The sequence below is a fragment of the Pogoniulus pusillus genome, chromosome 28 (genome assembly GCF_015220805.1).
Source record: "Pogoniulus pusillus isolate bPogPus1 chromosome 28, bPogPus1.pri, whole genome shotgun sequence".
NCBI lineage: Eukaryota > Metazoa > Chordata > Aves > Piciformes > Lybiidae > Pogoniulus > Pogoniulus pusillus.
In genome coordinates, this window is record NC_087291.1 from 9,789,482 (window position 1) to 9,807,743 (window position 18,262).

Below are 18,262 nucleotides of genomic sequence, written 5' to 3' on the forward strand. Positions count from 1 at the left end.
AGTATAATGTGTACTGCAAGCAGCCAAAGGTCCTTTCACAGGCACACAGCTCTGCTGCTGCAGGGCATTGTGCCCACGCAGGTATTTTCATACTCACCAGCAGCTGCGCTCCAGATAATGTCTGTTCCTTGTACCTTACCCCTGTGTGATCTTCAAACCATGCAAGCAAGAACCTGTGTTATCTCATTCTGCTGTCAGTGCAGAGCTGTACTGGCAAATCTGATAGTTTGAAGCTCTTAAATGTTCTTCATACATACACAGACTATGTACAAGGCTTGCTTTTTTTATTGCTGTCTTCCATTAAGTTTTAATAATGAGGAGAAAAGCTGTCTTTAATTACACCTTAACTTGTCATTGGAAAGATCTGGGTGTCTCAGTATAGCAAGTACAATTTCAGGTCCATAATTTAAAGACATACATTATGCAAATAAGTCTGCAATTAATGTAGCACTGTGTTCTAACAGCACCGTCATGAAGCTCATCAGGTTTTTTTGGAGCCCATCCATCACACAAGGAAGCAAACTGAAGCTGCCTTTAGTGTTCTGATGCTCCTTGTTCTGGTTTTATGCTGTGAAGCTGTGTGTGAAATGTAAGATCCAAGTATGGTCTCGTTTGGTTTTCAGGTTCTTTTGGGCTTCTTGTCCCTCCTGCCACCCCCTTCCCAGGAGAAGGAGGTCTCTGCTGTGCATCATAGCTGTTTAGATATTGCATAGGTTATGCCTGAGGTACCAAAAGTGAGTGCCCATCAACCTGAACTGTTGTAGGCTCTGGGGCTAAATGCTGGAAGTGGCATCCTTTAGCACTGCAGTATGCTAATGCCTGTCTGGCTTCCTATGGGATTTGCAAGATGTGTTCCCTGTTCCTCCTTGCTTCCAGCCTGGCAGAACCTGTAATGCATCACAGCCACACAGCACCTTTGCTCGGCCTTTAGCCTCCATACATCAGAGGATGTTGACAATTGAGTGGCTGCTTTTGAGGTTGACAGTCAGCCACAGCTGCATATGCAAGACCCAAATTGAGTCTGTGCTACCCAGTACAGCAGTAATGTCCCACCACTTGCCCCAGTGCGTTGCTCTTTCCCGTGCTGGATGAAGTGCGTGGTCACAGCCTAGTGCATGTTATTGACTTCTCATGCAGAAACTTGGACCAAATCCAGCAGTTCTTGCTGGGGTGAAAATGCCATCATTCCCTTTGCAGGCAATTCTGCCAAATCTACAGAAGCCTGGAGCGTTTTGCCAGTGGAGGCTTTGTCATGCTGGGCTTCCCTGAAGAGTGGCTGTGATGTTTACTGCACATGCTCCAGTGCCACATGTTGGGGAGCTTGCACTGCTTAGCATATTTATGATAATGTGGTTCCCAGGGGCAAACGAGATTCTTCTTATATCTCCTTCCCAGGGCTGAAGCACAAAGAAATTTCCCCTTGCTGCTTTGTAGGGGGAAAATAATAGATCAAAGCTTCTCACTAAACACTTTTAAAAATACACAGTGTGAATCCATACATTTTTGTTGCCTTCAGGGACCTACCCCTCTGGTTGGTTATGGAAAGCAGTTAGCAGCAGGTGGTACCACTGCACACTGAAGACTAAGCATCACACCTGACCTGTAGAGCTCTAGATGGGGCTTTGCCACGTGTAGTTTGACCTACAGCATTATGTACCCATGTGGCATGTATTCCACTTACTACCCAGTAGTGTTGTAGTCTGCTGGACTGGATATTGTTTGAATGCAGTGGATTTTGGAGACTGTTGTGAGGTACTGAAGTTAAAACTTTTTGAGTTAGTAGACTCATTTGAAAATAATAGCAATTAAGAATTATATATATACCCACATATAGAAAACTATATATTTACATATATTAGTATATATTTGCATATATATTAGTATATATTTGCATATATATTAGTATATATTTGCATACAACTGTGCCAAATTTTTGCATTGTAACCAGATAATGGGGGGTTGTGTTCTCAGAAGTGTCACTGAAAAGTAGACTCTTCTAAAATATCTCAAGCTGAAGACTCAGAAGTGCAGAACTCTCAATCTTTGTTTTCAAGAGGTGATGCTATTTTTATATGTGACATTAGATTTGAAGGTATTGTTTCCTAGGAGTAGATTTTCCAGTCCAGTGATGAGAAAGACATGCTGTACTTGAAACTCTATTCTTTTTCCATGCCATAGAAGTGCTGGATGGCAAAGATGAAAAGAACGAAGATTAAGTACATTTTTATTCTTTTATTAGCTTTCAGAAAGTCTAATCTAATGTCATGTCTAGCCTAATACTAAATCTGTCTTTAGACTCAAATGGTGAACCTGGGAAAAGTCTTGAATAGCCATGAGCATCTTAGAGCACTCACTTGGTAGGACCAATCTTGCAGTGGCAAGCAGGGGCAGGTGGTGCAGCCTACTTGTTTTTGCTGCAGTCTGTGGTCAGATGGGTGTGCACAATGTCTATGCTGCCACCAACAACCAGACTACTTACCCCGCTGAGACATTGGCAGCTTTCAATGGCACCTGGAAGTCACAGGATCACAGGATGTCAGGGGTTAGAAGGGACCCAAAGAGATCATCGAGCCCAACCGCCCTGCCAGAGCAGGACCATCCAATCTAGTTCATGTCACTGAAGAACACATCCAGAAAGGCTGTGAAAGGTTCCAGAGAAGGAGACTGCACAACCTCTCTGGGGAGCCTGTTCCAGTGCTCTGTGACCCTTACAGTAAAGAAGCTCCCTCTTGTGTTGAGGTGGAACCTCCTGTGCTGCAGCTTACACCCATTGCTCCTTGTCCTATCCCAGGGAGCAAGTGAGCAGAGCCCAGGCTCCTGATCAGCTCTCAGATGTTCATAGACATTTATTAAATCCCCTCTCAGTCTTCTTTTCTCCTGACCAAAAAGCCCCAGGTCCCTCAGCCTCTCCTCATAAGCCATGCCCTTCAGTCCCCTAATCATCCTCGCAGCGCTCTGCTGTACCCTCTCCAGCAGATCCCTGTCTCTCCTAAACCGTATTGTTGAGGGTTCTGGGCTGGAGAAGAGAGTGATGACAGGGATGCAAAGAAGTCCAAGTGGAAGGCAGCTGCAGAAAAGTAGAAACTTAGCTGGCACTTGCTGGTGCACCGACTTGCGCTGAGATACACTAGTGACTGGGGTGTCTGGCGGTGCGGTGTGCCTGCTGGAGGTCAAAATCCATCAGAGCAGACCAGCAGCATGCTGTGCTGTTGCTGCTGTGTGCCCTTCTCTTCTGGCCCTTAAGGCAGCTGGATCCCAGGGAGAAAGATGAAAGGGAACCATTAAATCTTTTATCCTTCTGCCTGCTGCTCCAGGCAATCCTGCCCTGGCTGGCTTATTTTAAGCAATCGATGGAAACAGAGGATGGGTTTTTCTCCCCAAGTACTTTGGCAGATGCCTGATACGAAAAGAGAAGTGGCTGCAGAAGCAGTAAGGCTTGTGTGAGGGCTTCACATGTGCTCTAAAATACCTCCGTTTACTGTCAAGTGAAGTTTCCCTGCCTGGAAAGCTTGAGGATTTTAGTTGCAGTAGTCAAAGGCTTTTTTAAACAAAAAGTAGCAGTATCTTGGGATGATTGCTAGAGGCAATATTTCTGAATGCTTCAACATGTAAAAGGTGCAGTGGATTTGTGCAATAATTTCAGATAACCCCGACCATTCTAGCTGCACATTAATCACCACAGCTGCCTCCTACCTGGGGATAAAAAAAAAAAGGAAAAAGAAGAGCTTCAGATTTCTAAGTGGAAAAATTAGTGCCTCATTAGAGCCAGACATGTCTGACATTTGCTCTCTGCCTGTGGTTTCAGGGCTTCTTGTCTCTCTACCAAAATATGAAACTGCTCCAATTCATGGGATAGCAGCAACTGGAATGCAACTTTAGGAGGATCTTTGACCTTACCAGACAGAATGTGTTTGATTCATTCTGCAGATGTTAAAATACTGGCAGAAAATGTTGGGAGATGACCTTAGAAATGATTCCTGGTTCTGACTTTTGTGCTCTAATAAAAAATCTGGTTGTAGAGGTTAAATATCTTGCCCTTATGTATTTTCCTTTTCTAACCTAATGCCAGAAATAAATGGCTTGCTCTTTTATTCCTTTGAGCATTGATTTCTCAGTGCTTCAGTGGTGAGATGACATAACTACTATAATTGTTTTAATACATTAGCAGCAAATTATATATTGATGTTCTTTTTTCCATTGACCTTTCTTTCTCAACATCATTTTCTTCTTTTTTTTTTTTTGTTGCTTCATGCTGTGTCCATGGTAGCATAGCAGTATGAGAGGATTTGATGTTTGAATTAAGGGCTAATCCTGCAAGGTCCTGAGCTCCACTGCTGTCTGCTGAACGGCAGACTGCTCAACGCACTTGCAGGCATGAGCAGTATCTTCCCAGAGCAGAGAGTAATGATAGCAATTTGCATTTGCTGTTTGCACTCAGAGCTATCCTGACATTCTTAGTAAATTGCTGTGGAATTACAGATTATTGGGAAGCTCCTATCTGTGGGAGAGTTCTCCTCAAATCGTTTTTCCATTTCTGCAGAAGCAGCAGTTTTCTGATCACAACTCTCTGGACCTGTGTTTGCATTGCTGAAAGATTTCAGAGCACTGCATAGAAAAAAAAAAAAGTGTGTGCTTCTCCCAGGCAAGCAGCAACAGAACAAGGGGACACAGTCTCAAGTTGTGCCAGGGGTCGTCTAGGCTGGATGTTAGGATGAAGTTGTTGCCAGAGAGAGTGACTGGCATTGGAGTGGGCTGCCCAGGGAGGTGGTGGAGTCACCATCCCTGGAGGTGTTCAAGCAAAGCCTGGATGAGGCACTTAGTGCCATGGTCTAGTTGACTGGCTAGGGCTGGGTGCTAGATTGGACTGGATGATCTTGGAGCTCTCTTCCAACCTGCTTGATTCTATAATTCTATGATAATATTGTGTGAACCAAAACATTCAAGAAGTCTACATGTAGCAGTGCCTGCCTTGAGGTGTGATTATGGTTTTTCTCATTTTACAGAAAGGAGTAAGGGAAGCTCCAAAAATTTAACAAGCTTAAGAGCTTTCAGCACCAAGAGCCTGAAAAACTTGAAAGTGTTTTGCTATATCTCTCATTTAGTTTAATTTGAACTCAGTGGGTGAATATTTAAAACAGAAAAAAAAGGTCTGTTCCCTATAGAATAGTCAGTAATCAGCATCCACTTTACTTAGGCACAGGGAGCTCATCTGTCTGTTTGTCCAGCTGTAACCCCATCTCATAGGGCTGCTTTCCTTAGTGACTGTGAGAAAAGCAAGTTTTAACTATTTCTGAGCAGTTCTGGTGTTGCTAACTACATCAGTGAATATTTTCTTTAAAACAACTATTTCCACTGCATGCTTTGAAGTCATGAGGTGTGTTGGTATTGGTGAGCTGAGATTTTTCAGTTATACCCAGGAAGATAAAAACCTCAAAGGAATCAGTTGGTTCAAGTGTAGGTTTTTTTACCTCCAAATTTACTCTGGAGGATGAGCCTCACTGAGTGTTAGATAGAAGTGACTGGTACTGCAAGGTAGGGGTGGACATAGGGAATGTAAATAAGAGCAAATTTGGAGGTGGCTGGTCTTTAAGTTCAGAATTGTGGCTAATACTGGTAAGGGTTTTAACACAAGGGGCTGTCAGGAGCCGGCCATATGGTCATCTGTGTCATGATCACAAATGGGAAATGGCACAACTCATGAGTTTTAGAATGCATTGTATGTTGTGTAAAATACTTCTATTTCTCTCCCTGTCACAAAAGATTCCACCCTCCAGAAAACACCAAAGAGGTCTCTTTGCCACACCAAACTCAGTTTGCAGCGATGCTGAAAAATGCTTGGGTAGCCTCTTTTCACATTTCATGCTGCTGCACCTCCTGTGTGCTGCTCACCAATACGTTGTACTTAGGTTCTAATGTGCTTCAGGAGGAAGATGATCTTATGATCTCCTTCTATTTGCCAAGTTTCTAAAGTAGAAATTGAGGAGTCAGGGCACTCAGTAATTTCCTCATCATTGAAAGCAGAGAGTTTAGAGAGTAATGCAGCACATGAATTTTCATCCTTTTACTCAGGTTAATTCTTTTGTACACACAAGGAAAACCACAATTGCTCTGTAGCATGAGTAAGGGCTGGACTGGATGATCTTTGAGGTCATAGAATCATAGAATCAACCAGCTTGGAAGAGACCTCCAAGATCATCCAGTCCAACCTAGCACCCAGCCCTATCCAGTCATCTAGACCATGGCACTAAATGCCTCATCCAGTCTTTTCTTGAGCACCTCCAGGGATGGTGACTCCACCACCTCCCTGGGCAGCCCATTCCAATGCCAATCACTCTCTCTGTGAAGAACTTCCTCCTAACATCCAGCCTATACTTCCCCTGGCACAACTTTAGACTGTGTCCCTTCCGAGGTCTCTTCCAAGCAGATAGATTCTGTGATCCCATTGCCAAACTGACACTGTTTAATTGCTGTAAGACTCATTTTAACCTACAAGTTAACTGAATTCCAATAGCTTGTTCATTCAGGCAGTTTTGTTATTTATTTTTCCTTCCTCCCCAATCTCCACACAGACTTAGCCTCTGCCAGCAAAGCCTTGCAGATAGCTGAATACCCTGCTTTGCATAAAGTGGAAAAAAGATTTGCATTCCAGTACTTTATCTGTATTTTCTTCTAATCCGATTTAGTGTGGAATACAAGTCTGAAAAACTCTTAAATCTCTCTGTAATTCTTGCGCAGCCATTCACAGTGGATTTGTACAGTGCAACATGGAAGAGATTTGAGTTCAGAATGGTGATATGTTTTAAACAAAACCCCAAACCCAACAACAAACAGATGACTTGTATTTCTTTGCAGTTTAACAGCTTTCAATAGCAGTACCCTCTCCCTAGCTAAGAGTGTGTGACACAGACCATCTGCAGGTGAAGGAATATACAGTCTGTATGCATGGATTCTCTATGCTCTTATGTATAGAGGGAATTACATTCTGTGAACTATGTAATTGCAGGAAGAAAGATGGATGTGTTGCCTATCTGAAATCTTGTTGGTTGCCTCTTTTTGCATAACTGTATTTTTCTTTAATATTTAGATAAGTATGTAAAGAAATGGAATTATAAAATCAACCAGGTTGGAAGGGACCTCCAAGATCATCCAGTCCAACCTAGCACCCAGCCCTGTCCAATCAACTAGACCATGGCACTAAGTGCCTCAGCCAGGCTTTTCTTGAACACCTTAAGGGATGGTGATTCCACCACCTCCCTGGGCAGCCCATTCCAATGCCACTCATTCTCTCTGGGAAGAACTTCCTCCTAACATCCAGCCTAGACCTACTCCAGCACAGTTTGAGACCGTGTCCCCTTGTTCTATTGCTGGTTGCCTGGAAGGAGTGACCAACCCCCACCTGGCTACAACCTCCCTTCAGGTAGTTGTAGACAGCAATGAGGTCACCTTTGAGCCTCCTCTTCTCCAAGGAAGGAATAGGGAAACAGAAATACTGCACAGGGTTTAAAATGTTGCTCTGTGGAGTCCAATATGAAGAAGGGAATAGTTCTTAGCATCTCAACACGCACAGTTTGTCACTGGAAGTGCCATTTTTCACCAAATATTTGTTATTGTTGTTGGTAGCCATTGAGAAGCTGCAAAACAAAACCGATTGAGGATGTACCAAGGTGATCAGAAAACCAGGACAAAGTGGCATTTGTCTTCAAGTTATCTATTCTTGTGGGTGTAAAGAGATTAATGACTCAGGGCTGTCATTAGAAATAATTAGATCTGGCTTAGCTGGACAGGGTATCTAATATTAGCAGTAGAGCAATAGGTATATTCTGAATGCTTTCTGAGCTATTGGCTGTTTGTAATCGTGGCAGTTTAAGGCTTATTGGAAAATTCCAATAAGAGAAACTGGGACTTTCTTGGAAGTTCAGTGCAGAATCTGAATGAGCAGGGCATTGGTTGTAAAAAAGAACAATAAATTCTATATAATTCACTGGTTTGCTAAGAGGTATAAAAAGCCAATGTATAAACAAATTCCTTCTCTTGGCTTTTGGCCACTGGCTCTGATCACTATTCCTTTGCTCCCCCAACACCTCCACACTGACCTTTACCAGATAACACCTGAGCCTTGCTGTTTTCTCTATCTGGGGGGAGAGAAGAAGGTGGCATTGGCCCCTTCTGGGATTTTGCTTTGCTGGGGAGAAGATTTGATTTCTGTATTACTTCTAAATTGTATATAATTGTAAATACATGTAAATATATTGTGTATATATGCTTGGAAACTTAGCTTTGCTGTAAAATCCAGCTTTATTTTGCTCCCATGCCATCTGAGCTGGTCTGGTAAATTTTAACTTGGGGGTGATTTCCTCAACCCACCACAATAATGTCTTATTGTAGCTCTGGTTGGTAAATAGTAGATGGCCATAGACATAGTTAGGTGGATAGGTAAAGAGGTGTATTGCTCTGTAACACTGCAATATTTCCCTGCTTTATTCATTCTAAGATCTTTTTAGAATGGCTGAAGTTTTTCTGTGTGGATAAAGAGAAGCTAAACTGAAATACCTGGGTTATAAAAATTGTCCTCTCTTTAATAGAACAAATTTAACTTCTACTCCAATTGACAAAGGCATTTCCTTTAAATTAAGGCTTTTCCCCTGTTTATATAGGAAGTTTTTAATGTGAGACTGCTCCACTGATACCTTGCACCACTGTGGTAGATTAAGAAGGTTTGAGAAGAGCTTGCAGGTATGGACATGGCAGCACCATGAAGTGTACTGCTTGCCCTGATGTGCTAGATATGCCCCACGGGTGATTCCTCACTGCAGATCTGTGTTCATTTTTGTCTTAAAGCTCAGTAATTGCTACCCTGCCTACAGAAGAGAGTGGAGAAGAAAGAAAAGAAGTAATTGAAAAACCAAATCTGATGTGTAAACCCTTGTGAGAAACCCATTCTACCCTCCTGGCATTTACAATTGTGCTATCACATTGAGTTAGTCTTTGTAGAGTTGCCTTGTCAGAGAGAAAGGGTGGGATCTAGTTAGAGAGGTAAGTGGACACATGGAGAGGAGCAGGGAGTCCTCTGGATTTTTAAGTGCATAGAGAGATATGATGTGTTATTTATCCAAATATATGATTTGCTGTCTCTGAGACCCTGGATCACTGTTCCACACCAGATACTAAGTTCCATCTTAAACAGAAAACTGACATTTCTTAATGATCTAGCAGATATTAATGAGAACACAGCCGTGGTGCCATGGTCTAGTTGATTCAACAGGGCTAGGTGATAGGTTAGACTAGATGATCTTGGAGGTCTCTTCCAACCTGGTTGATTCTATGAATTCTGTATGCTGTCCTTGCTGTTGGCTGTCATCAGCTTGAGCAGGCAATGCAGTTGCAATTTCTCATGTAGAGGTAATTGCTGGATCCTTTAATAAGCAGCTGAAAGCAAATGCTCCCCTGGTAATGGACGTGTGAGGACATCCCATGTCTACATACTGCCCTTTCCATCTTTCAGCCACCCTGAAAGTATCTTGCAGGATTGATACATCATAGAATGGTGGGAAGGGTGGTACTAACTGCTCCCAGTAAAGCTGGTGCCTCTGCTGCCTTATTTCACCTGGGAAAGGAAGTGACACACAGCAGAAGCTGGTGTGAATTGATTATTTAATAACACTCAAGCACAGTGCCTGCTTTTTTATTATTTTTATGCCTGTGGTACTCTCACACGTTTGGTGTGGTGAGATTACAGCCTAAGGCTGCCCCCAATGAGCTGCAGGAACAGGAGCCCATTGAACTCTTGCTGGTTCTGCTGCGTGTCTTAATGAAGCTTTAAACTGCTTGAAATCGTCTTTGAAACAAAAAAAGCCCTCCGTAGCTGCAAGCTAGCTGCATACTTTGTAATAATTGCTTAGTCAAATAAAGGAAAACTGTGAGGAACAAAGGAAAAAATGTAGATTAATGGCCAGTAGAAAATGATGAAATAAAAAATTCATGAAGAAGAGAAATTAAAAAATAGCAGAGCATCACAGGCTTTTGCACAAAGGCTTCCCTTCCAATGGCAGCTTTTCTTTTCCAGCTGTTACTGTGCAGTTTTTATTCTCCCTCTTTGCCACAAATACCAGCAAAACTTTTTCTATAGGAATAATGGTGAGGATAGGCACAAATGTAAGCAGAAACTGAGGCACAATACATTAGAAGGCAGAGGAATGCGTTCCACTGCTGTTCTGAGTGGGTCTGTGGTGCACTGTGAATAATTAATGATTTGACTGGAATTGCCTTTTAGTTTTTTTGTTCCCCACCTCTTAAATCAACTGTGACTAAACAGAAAAACCCCAGAAAGACACTTCTGTTCATAATTATCAGTCCAGCTCCTGCACTTTAAGGCCATCCTCATTCAAATTTACTGCTCCTAATGGCCATTAGTAACCAAGTGAATAATTGGCTGTGAAGAAATTCTTTAATGGTTGGCCTTTCTATCTGCTTACAGGTTAAGAGCAGCAAATCGTTATTTGTGAACGTGTGTTAATGTCCAAAAGTCTCTACAACTACCTAACAGGAGGTTGTAGTAAGGCTGGAGCTGGTCTCTTCTCCCAAATTACTAATGATAGGACAGGAGGAAATGGCTTCAGGTTGCATCAGGGGAGGTTTAGGTTGGATGCTGGGAGAAAATTCTTTACTGAGCGGGTGGTCAGGCACTGGGACAGGCTGCCCAGAGAGGTGGTGGAGTTGCTGTGCCTGGAGGTGTTTAAAAGGAGAGTGGATGTGGTGCTTGAGGGTATGGTCTAGTGATGAAGGATGCTGGGATGAAGATTGGACTGGATGATGCCGGTGGTCCTTTCCAACCATAGCGATTCACAGCGATTAGATGTTGTGCTGAGGGATTTGGTTTAGTCAAGGACTTGTCAGTGTGAAACTAATGACTGGACTCAATGATCTTGAAGGTCCTTCCTAATCTAAGAAATTCTGTGATTCTGAGAAGTGTGCAATTGTTTATTTTAAACATAATTTTTGAAGCATCAGTAAACCCTCAGCTTTTGTGTGCTTGCTAAGGCATAAACAAAAAAAAACCCCACCCAAACCACATGTTCAGGAATGGTTTTAAATTACAGAACATTTAGAAGAGAATAATGAAGATAGTTACAGAGAACAGTAGGACTTCAGGGAAATACCTACAAGCTAGTGCAAGCATTTTAAAGTGTAAATGTTATTGTAATCTTTAGGTGACTACTAGGTAATAGATATTTAGCCTAGCAAAAGCACTTTCAGTGCTTACTTGTTAAAGCAATTTAATGGATGAGTGATGCTATTAATGGACCACATGTAGAATCTAGACTATTTTTGTTCAAAATATTCCTTTAGGGTATAAATTTCTAAACAAATTCAGAAGTAATTTGAAGAGGCCTGGCCTATGTACAAGCTGTAGAACCATAATTTAGGAACTTCTTCTCTTTAGCATTTTCCTACATTCAGAAGGAAAAAAAAAAAAGAATCATAGTAGCTGAAGATGAGCCAGCAGTGAGCCCAGGTAGCCAAGAGAGCCAATGGCATCCTGGCCTGGTTTAGGAACTGTCTAGCCAGTAGGACAAGGGAGGTTATTCTGCCCCTGTACTCAGCACTGGTCAGGCCACACCTTGAGTCCTGTGTCCAGTTCTGGGCTCCTCATTTCAGGAGAGATGTTGAGATATTGGAATGTGTCCAGAGACGGGCAACAAAGCTGGTGAGAGGCCTGGAGCACAGCCCTGTGAGGAGAGGCTGAGGGAGCTGGGAGTGTGCAGCCTGCAGAAGAGGAGGCTCAGGGGTGACCTCACTGCTGTCTACAGCTACCTGAGGCTGTTACCAGGTGGGGTTGGTCTCTTCTCCCAGGCAACCAGCAACAGAAGAAGGGGACACAGTCTCCAGTTGTGCCAGGGAAGGTCTAGGTTGGATGTTAGGAGGAAGTTGTTGGCAGAGAGAGTGATTGGCATTGGAATGGGCTGCCCAGGGAGGTGGTGGTGGTGTTGTCTCTGCGAGTGTTCAAGCAAAGCCTGGCTGAGGCACTTAGTGCCATGGTCTAGTTGATTGGCTAGGACTGTGTGCTAGGTTGGACTGAATGATCTTGGAGGTCTCTTCCAACCTGGTTGATTCTCTGATTCTATGGTTAGGTATGCATACATAACATTTTAAGTTGTCTGAGTGAAAAGCCTTATTTTGATAACGTTGTGAGAAGCCTGAGATTTGTGAATAGATGGATGTACGACAGCATGCAGAGAGGGAGATCAACAGAGGGCTTAAAATCAATTGTAGGTTATCTGAACAAATGTACAATTTTGATTTTTCCCTCCACTTAGTTTGAGAAAATTGCATTTGAGATATCTGTAGCACAATTCTTGCAGAAAATTTAAGCCAGAAAACAATCCCCAAAACTTTGAATCATAGGAAAGCCAACCTTTCTTCCCACAGCAGCACTTTGGGATACTGGAAGAATTAAAGACAGATCATCAGGTAATAAAGATAAAGTCTGGAGTTTGTGTTTTAACACCAATTAGTGGGGTAAAACCATGCTATTATGAACAATCATGGAAGGTTCTTGATGAGCACTTGTAGTAGTTTAAGGCTTATTGGAAAATTCCAATAAGAGAAACTGGGACTTTCCCAAAAGTTCAGTGCAGGGTGTAAATAAATCAGAGCACTGGAAGTGGAAGAATGATAATGATGAAGTCTATGTCATTCATTGGTTTGCTAAGGGATAAACTAGAGCATTGGAAGTGAAAGACTAATAATAAAGTCTCTATCATTCATTGGTTTGCTAAGCGGGATACAGTGGTAATATATGAACAACTTTGCTCTCTTGGCTTTTGAGCTCTGGTTCTGCCCCTGTTCCTCTGCCTCTCTGGCTCCTCCACACCATGTCCTAACCTTTTGCTGATAACACCTGAGCCTTGCTGGTTTTCTATCTGGCAGGAGAGAAGAATGTGGTGTTGGCCCCTTCTGGGCTTTCTCTGTCTGGGGTGGGGAGAGGATTTGATTTCTGTATTGTTTCTAAATTGTATATAAGTGTAAATACATGTAAACAGATTTTGTATCTATGCTTGTAAATTTAGCTTGCTGTAAAATACAGCTCTATCTTACTGCCAAACCCTCTGAGCTAGTTTGCTGATTTCACTTTTATTTTGGGGGTAACTTCTCAACCCACCGCAGCACTGCAGTTTTTCTTTAGCTGGCACTTAACTTTTCCACAGATGGGACTATGTACTGATGAAACTCAGATACCATTTATACAGATTAGAAAGTTGCAGGATCTTCTGTTGTAAACATCTCTTTGACTTCACGAGGATCACTGCACAGTTGTGCAGTTTAGTGAAGAACTTAGACGTGGTTGTTGACTGCAACATCAGCCATTTCCAAATAAATGTTTGTGAAACCTTCAGCTTTAATGGCTGCATTGTACCCTCCAGAAGATGTTCAACAGAATGAATAGATGACCTTTCAGATAGGGAACAAGCTGTTCACAGTGTCTTTTCATTTACTGAGACAAAAATATGCAGAGATAATACTTTCCACCATTTAAACAATGCTGGTGAAGTATAAAGAATGTAATTGTTGTGTGTTTGGATGCAAGGAGGTTTAGCTGGCTGCCTTTGCATGAGGACTCTGCCTAGATGAGTTAAATGCATTGATCTAGCTAGAGTTTCTCATACATATATATATATTTTTTAAAGATAATGGAGGTATTTTGAACCTCATGCTCACAGGGTGGGCTGTCATCTGTTATCCATCCACATAATAATATCCCCGTGATATCTGGCTTTGAATGATAACTGGATGAATTCTTACTGCCATCCTGCACCACAGATATGGGGTCAATAATTTACTGACGAGGAGATCCAAGGCAACTGTAACTGAAATTGGTCTAAATTATTGTGAAATTGCAGCCTTAGCATGAAAAGCTGCTGGGATGCTCTCAGTTGCACACTTGTACACAAGCACTAGCTTGGATTGGAATGGGTCAAACAAATAGTGACAACGTCAGGGCATAGAAATTGGGGCTCAGCCCTCTCTCATCTGGGCCCCTTAGTCTTTGCTGTTGTAAAGCCACCAGTTAAATCACCACTGAATAATTGATGCTAACTAGTAGTAACTACTTATACTGCTTAAGTTTTTTTGCTTTGCAATAGAACCTGAATTATTTCTGTTCCATTTCACCCTCTGTCCATGTTCCTGTTCTTATCTGATGAAGTAGGTGATGCAAATACATTTTCTTGTTAAAGGGAACATGGTATACCTGCTAGAATTCAAAGAACTACAGTGAACATCAGCTCCTCAAATACTTGGGAAAATCTTACCATTTGGGGAAGAAAAAATAAAAGCAAGAAAGCAAATAGAATCATTTTTGTTTGGGGGTTGAAAAGGCCAATATAATTTCCTTCTCTGTTAGCAGAAAACTCTAAATTGTGTCTGTGAACCATACAAAAATTCATCTCTAGATCACATATATGTGTGAGCAGCTTACTGAAATTTGAAGCAAATTTGTTCAGGACCTGTGGAATAATTTCAATTGGAAGGGGTGTGTTGAAGGCATCTAGTCCAATTCTTTCTTGAAGCAGGTCCAATAAGACCATGCTGTTCAGAGCTTTACCCAGGCAAGCCCTCAATATGCATAATGCTGGAGATTCTACAGTGTGTCTAAGCAGCCTGTCCAAGTGGCTGCTTCTCCTCACAGGAGGACAAAAGAGTAAAACCTCCTTATATCTAACAAATTTTCTTTGGTTTCGGTCTCTGATGGTCGCCACTTAGCGCTTTGTTGCGTACCTCAGGTGAAGTCTGGTTCGGTCTTTTCTCTACTCTGCCATTGGATTGTTGAAGATCATCATAGAGTTACCCTTAAGCCCTGTCTCCTTGAACAACCAGATCCTTTCAGCTTCCTACTGTGTGTGGTAAAGGTTTGGAAAAATCCTAAAGCCAGTGTGGAATGGGAGCGAGGCTTGAGCAGGTTACATTGAAACCTGAATTGACAGTGCTGATTGTCTTGACAACCTGAGGTGCTACAGCAGCCTGGATAGAGATCATCTGCTAAGGAAGTATCATCAGCCTATTTTTGTAACACTGATAGAAACCAGGTAGAGAAAAAAAACCCTTCCTTAATGTATTTAAATAAGCCTTAGGTAGAACTTCTCAGCACTTACAGGACTAATGAGGCTAGAATTTCAATGTATTTATTGCATAGTTCTCAACTACTGTGTGTAAATGTCAATCACACTACACAGAGTTTTCTTTCTCCTGTTGCTAAAAGCTTTCTTCTGAATTTCCAGAACAACATAGCTGGTGCAAAGGCTGCTTTGCATGCTGTAGAGCCAACCAGGATTGGAGAAAGGGACTCTTTCTTACTGATTCCTGAGCTGTGGCTTACTTTGGGTGTATTTGTGCTTGGTTCATTCAGAGCTCAGATGTGCTTGTAAAAGAAAGTATCTGACCCTCTGTAGGGACAGCATTGTTAACTGTCGGAAATCTAGTTTGATATATTCTGTATACTTTGGCCCTTTTTTGCCCGGGAGGGGGTCCTATTCCTGCCATGCACACAAGCACAAGTAGATGCTATCTTCCTCCTCTCACTAATGTATTGTACCTTGGGCTTTTTTTGTCTTTCTCTGCAGAAACTCTCCTGGATGACTTCCTTCTCACGTACACAGTCTTCATGACGACTGACGACTTGTGCCAGGCACTTCTGAGGCAATATCCTTTTATTAAGTGTTGTATTAACAGGAGTCACATGCTTACACCTAGCTTTATCTATTGTCAGGACTTAGATAAAACAGGAAATTGCATACCTGGGATGTTGATTTTCTTCTTTGCATATTGCTATCATTGAAATGCAACCCAATGTGACTACTTTGAAGTTGCATGTAAAAATTATGAGAAAAGAGACCTATTTTCTACTATTTACTGTACCTTAAAAGCTGGACTGCACTTGAGCTTTTGACTTCACAGACCAAGAAAGGTGTGAACAAATAGTAGAAGCTTCAGAAGAGACCAACAAGAATTTCCAGTGTTCTATTAAAAAAAAAACAAACCAACAGACAAAAAACAAGCAAAAAAAACCCAAACCCCAGCAAACAAAAAACCCCCCAACCTTACAAAGAAGGACTGAAAGAGTTAGGATTGGCTTACTGAAAAAAAGAGACACTATGAAGGTCACTGTCTTTCAGGTACCTAAAGAGGAAAGGGAAGAATCTGTTTGCCATCTCAGTGCCAGATGGAACAAGAGAGTATGAGATTAAATGGCTGTAGTACCTTCCCATTTATTTATTGACATTAAGAAAAACACTAGAATGGAAAATGTGTGAGAAAGTAAAATCTTTGATATTGGAGAATATTAAGGAGAAGAGATTGGAAAGTATATTCTAAACTACCATAGGGTAGTATATTTCAGCTTGTCTAAGGGTGCACTGGTTAAAATGGACAAGGATGGTGTCATTTACCTGGTCTTACAAAGTCTCTTCTCCAGTCCAATTTCTGTAAGGTCTTTTGCTATGTGGAATTAAAGTTAAATATGTAGCTTCCCAAAGTTCAGGTTCTGTTGTTTTCTAAACTCAAATTGGTTTTGGAGGAAAAGATACAAATGTTAAATCCAAATCTGGATATGAGTTCCACTAATTAGCATGTAACTATATCTGTATTCACATTTATAGTTTGCATAACAAGCAATCAGTAAAAGGAAAATTCCTGTTCTGAAGTCGAATGAACAAAGCTAAAGCTACCCCTTCATAACTGTTATCTTTATAACTCAAGAAGACTGAGAAGGGATCTGATCTGTGAGGGGTGGGTGTCAGGTGGATGTGGCTGATATATTTTCAGTGGTGCACAGTAATAAGACAAGGAACAATAGATGTAAACTTGAACATAGAAGGTTTCACTTCAACATGAGGAGAAACTTCTTTGCAGTGAGGGTGACAGAGCACTGGAACAGGCTGCCTAAGTGTGTTCTGGAGTCTCCTTCCCTGGAGACTTTCAAGACTTGCCTGGATGCATTCCTGTTTGGACTACCCTAGGTGATCCTGCTTTGGCAAGGGGGCTGGACTCAATGATCTCTGGAGGTCTCTTCCAAGCTCTAATATTCAGTGATTTTGTTACAAAATAACATTCCTATTGGGGTTAAGACCTGCATAGTAATTCTTAGACTAACAATATTTCAGTTCAGAGTATCTATAGTACATTCTAGAATACATGGAGATAAACAAAATAAAGAATAAAGATTTTACAGTCTTGGCTACTTTTATGCCAAAATGCTGTATGTTAAGTTTAACTCATTCTGAGATAAAAGGCTTTTCCTGTGTTTCCAGTTACTTCCATAAGCTATGAAGTGTTGTTTGAACAAGCTTGGAGCTAGAAAAATTAACGTGCTTCTGCCTCTGTCCTCCTCTGTCCTCCTCTGTCCTCCTCTGTCCTCCTCTGTCCTCCTCTGTCCTCCTCTGTCCTCCTCTGTCCTCCTCTGTCCTCCTCTGTCCTCCTCTGTCCTCCTCTGTCCTCCTCTGTCCTCCTCTGTCCTCCTCTGTCCTCCTCTTTCCTCCTCTTTCCTCCTCTTTCCTCCTCTTTCCTCCTCTTTCCTCCTCTTTCCTCCTCTTTCCTCCTCTTTCCTCCTCTTTCCTCCTCTTTCCTCCTCTTTCCTCCTCTTTCCTCCTCTTTCCTCCTCTTTCCTCCTCTTTCCTCCTCTTTCCTCCTCTTTCCTCCTCTTTCCTCCTCTTTCCTCCTCTTTCCTCCTCTTTCCTCCTCTTTCCTCCTCTTTCCTCCTCTTTCCTCCTCTTTCCCCCCCTTTTTTTTTTCTCTTTACCCTTTGTGGTGAAAAAGTCATCTTTTTAGCTGGTAGGAAAGAATAGTGAAGGTACAGGCACAATGGATAAAGTGAGAGTCTTCTGTCACTTGGTGTTTCTGCCCTGTGAATAGAGAACAATGCTGGAAATAGATCCTTTCCCTTTAAAAAAAAATATACTAAAATAATGTTATTCCTGCAGCTTGTGTAATTTGTGCCCAGAAAAAGAAACTGACTTCCTTTGCTTGGCTTTTTTGTTGTTGTTAACGATTCATTGTCCTCCTTCCCACAGACATTGACGCTGGCATCTGTGCGCAGGACAAAGGTTCATTCGCAGTCCTGCAGAAATGATTATGACTCAACGTTGTATAATTCCTTTTGAATTGATTTTACTTTTAGAGACTTGCCTATAAAGGAAGAAAAAAAATCCTCTGTTGGCACAGAGAACAAACTGACATTTCTCTTACTGAGAATGTAATTCCAAAAAAGTTG

The 18,262-nt window shown here is 41.9% G+C and overlaps 1 protein-coding gene across 2 annotated transcripts in view; it reads left to right on the plus strand.

Moving 5' to 3' along the window:
• The window catches only part of RAPGEF5 (Rap guanine nucleotide exchange factor 5), a 184,464-nt gene that overhangs the window by 125,097 nt on the left and 41,105 nt on the right, over positions 1-18,262 (plus strand). For both annotated transcript variants that reach the window (XM_064167093.1, XM_064167094.1), the window contains exon 12: positions 15,618-15,696. In XM_064167093.1, coding sequence (XP_064023163.1) covers positions 15,618-15,696 — 79 coding nt within the window. The remainder of the gene's footprint in view (positions 1-15,617; positions 15,697-18,262) is intronic.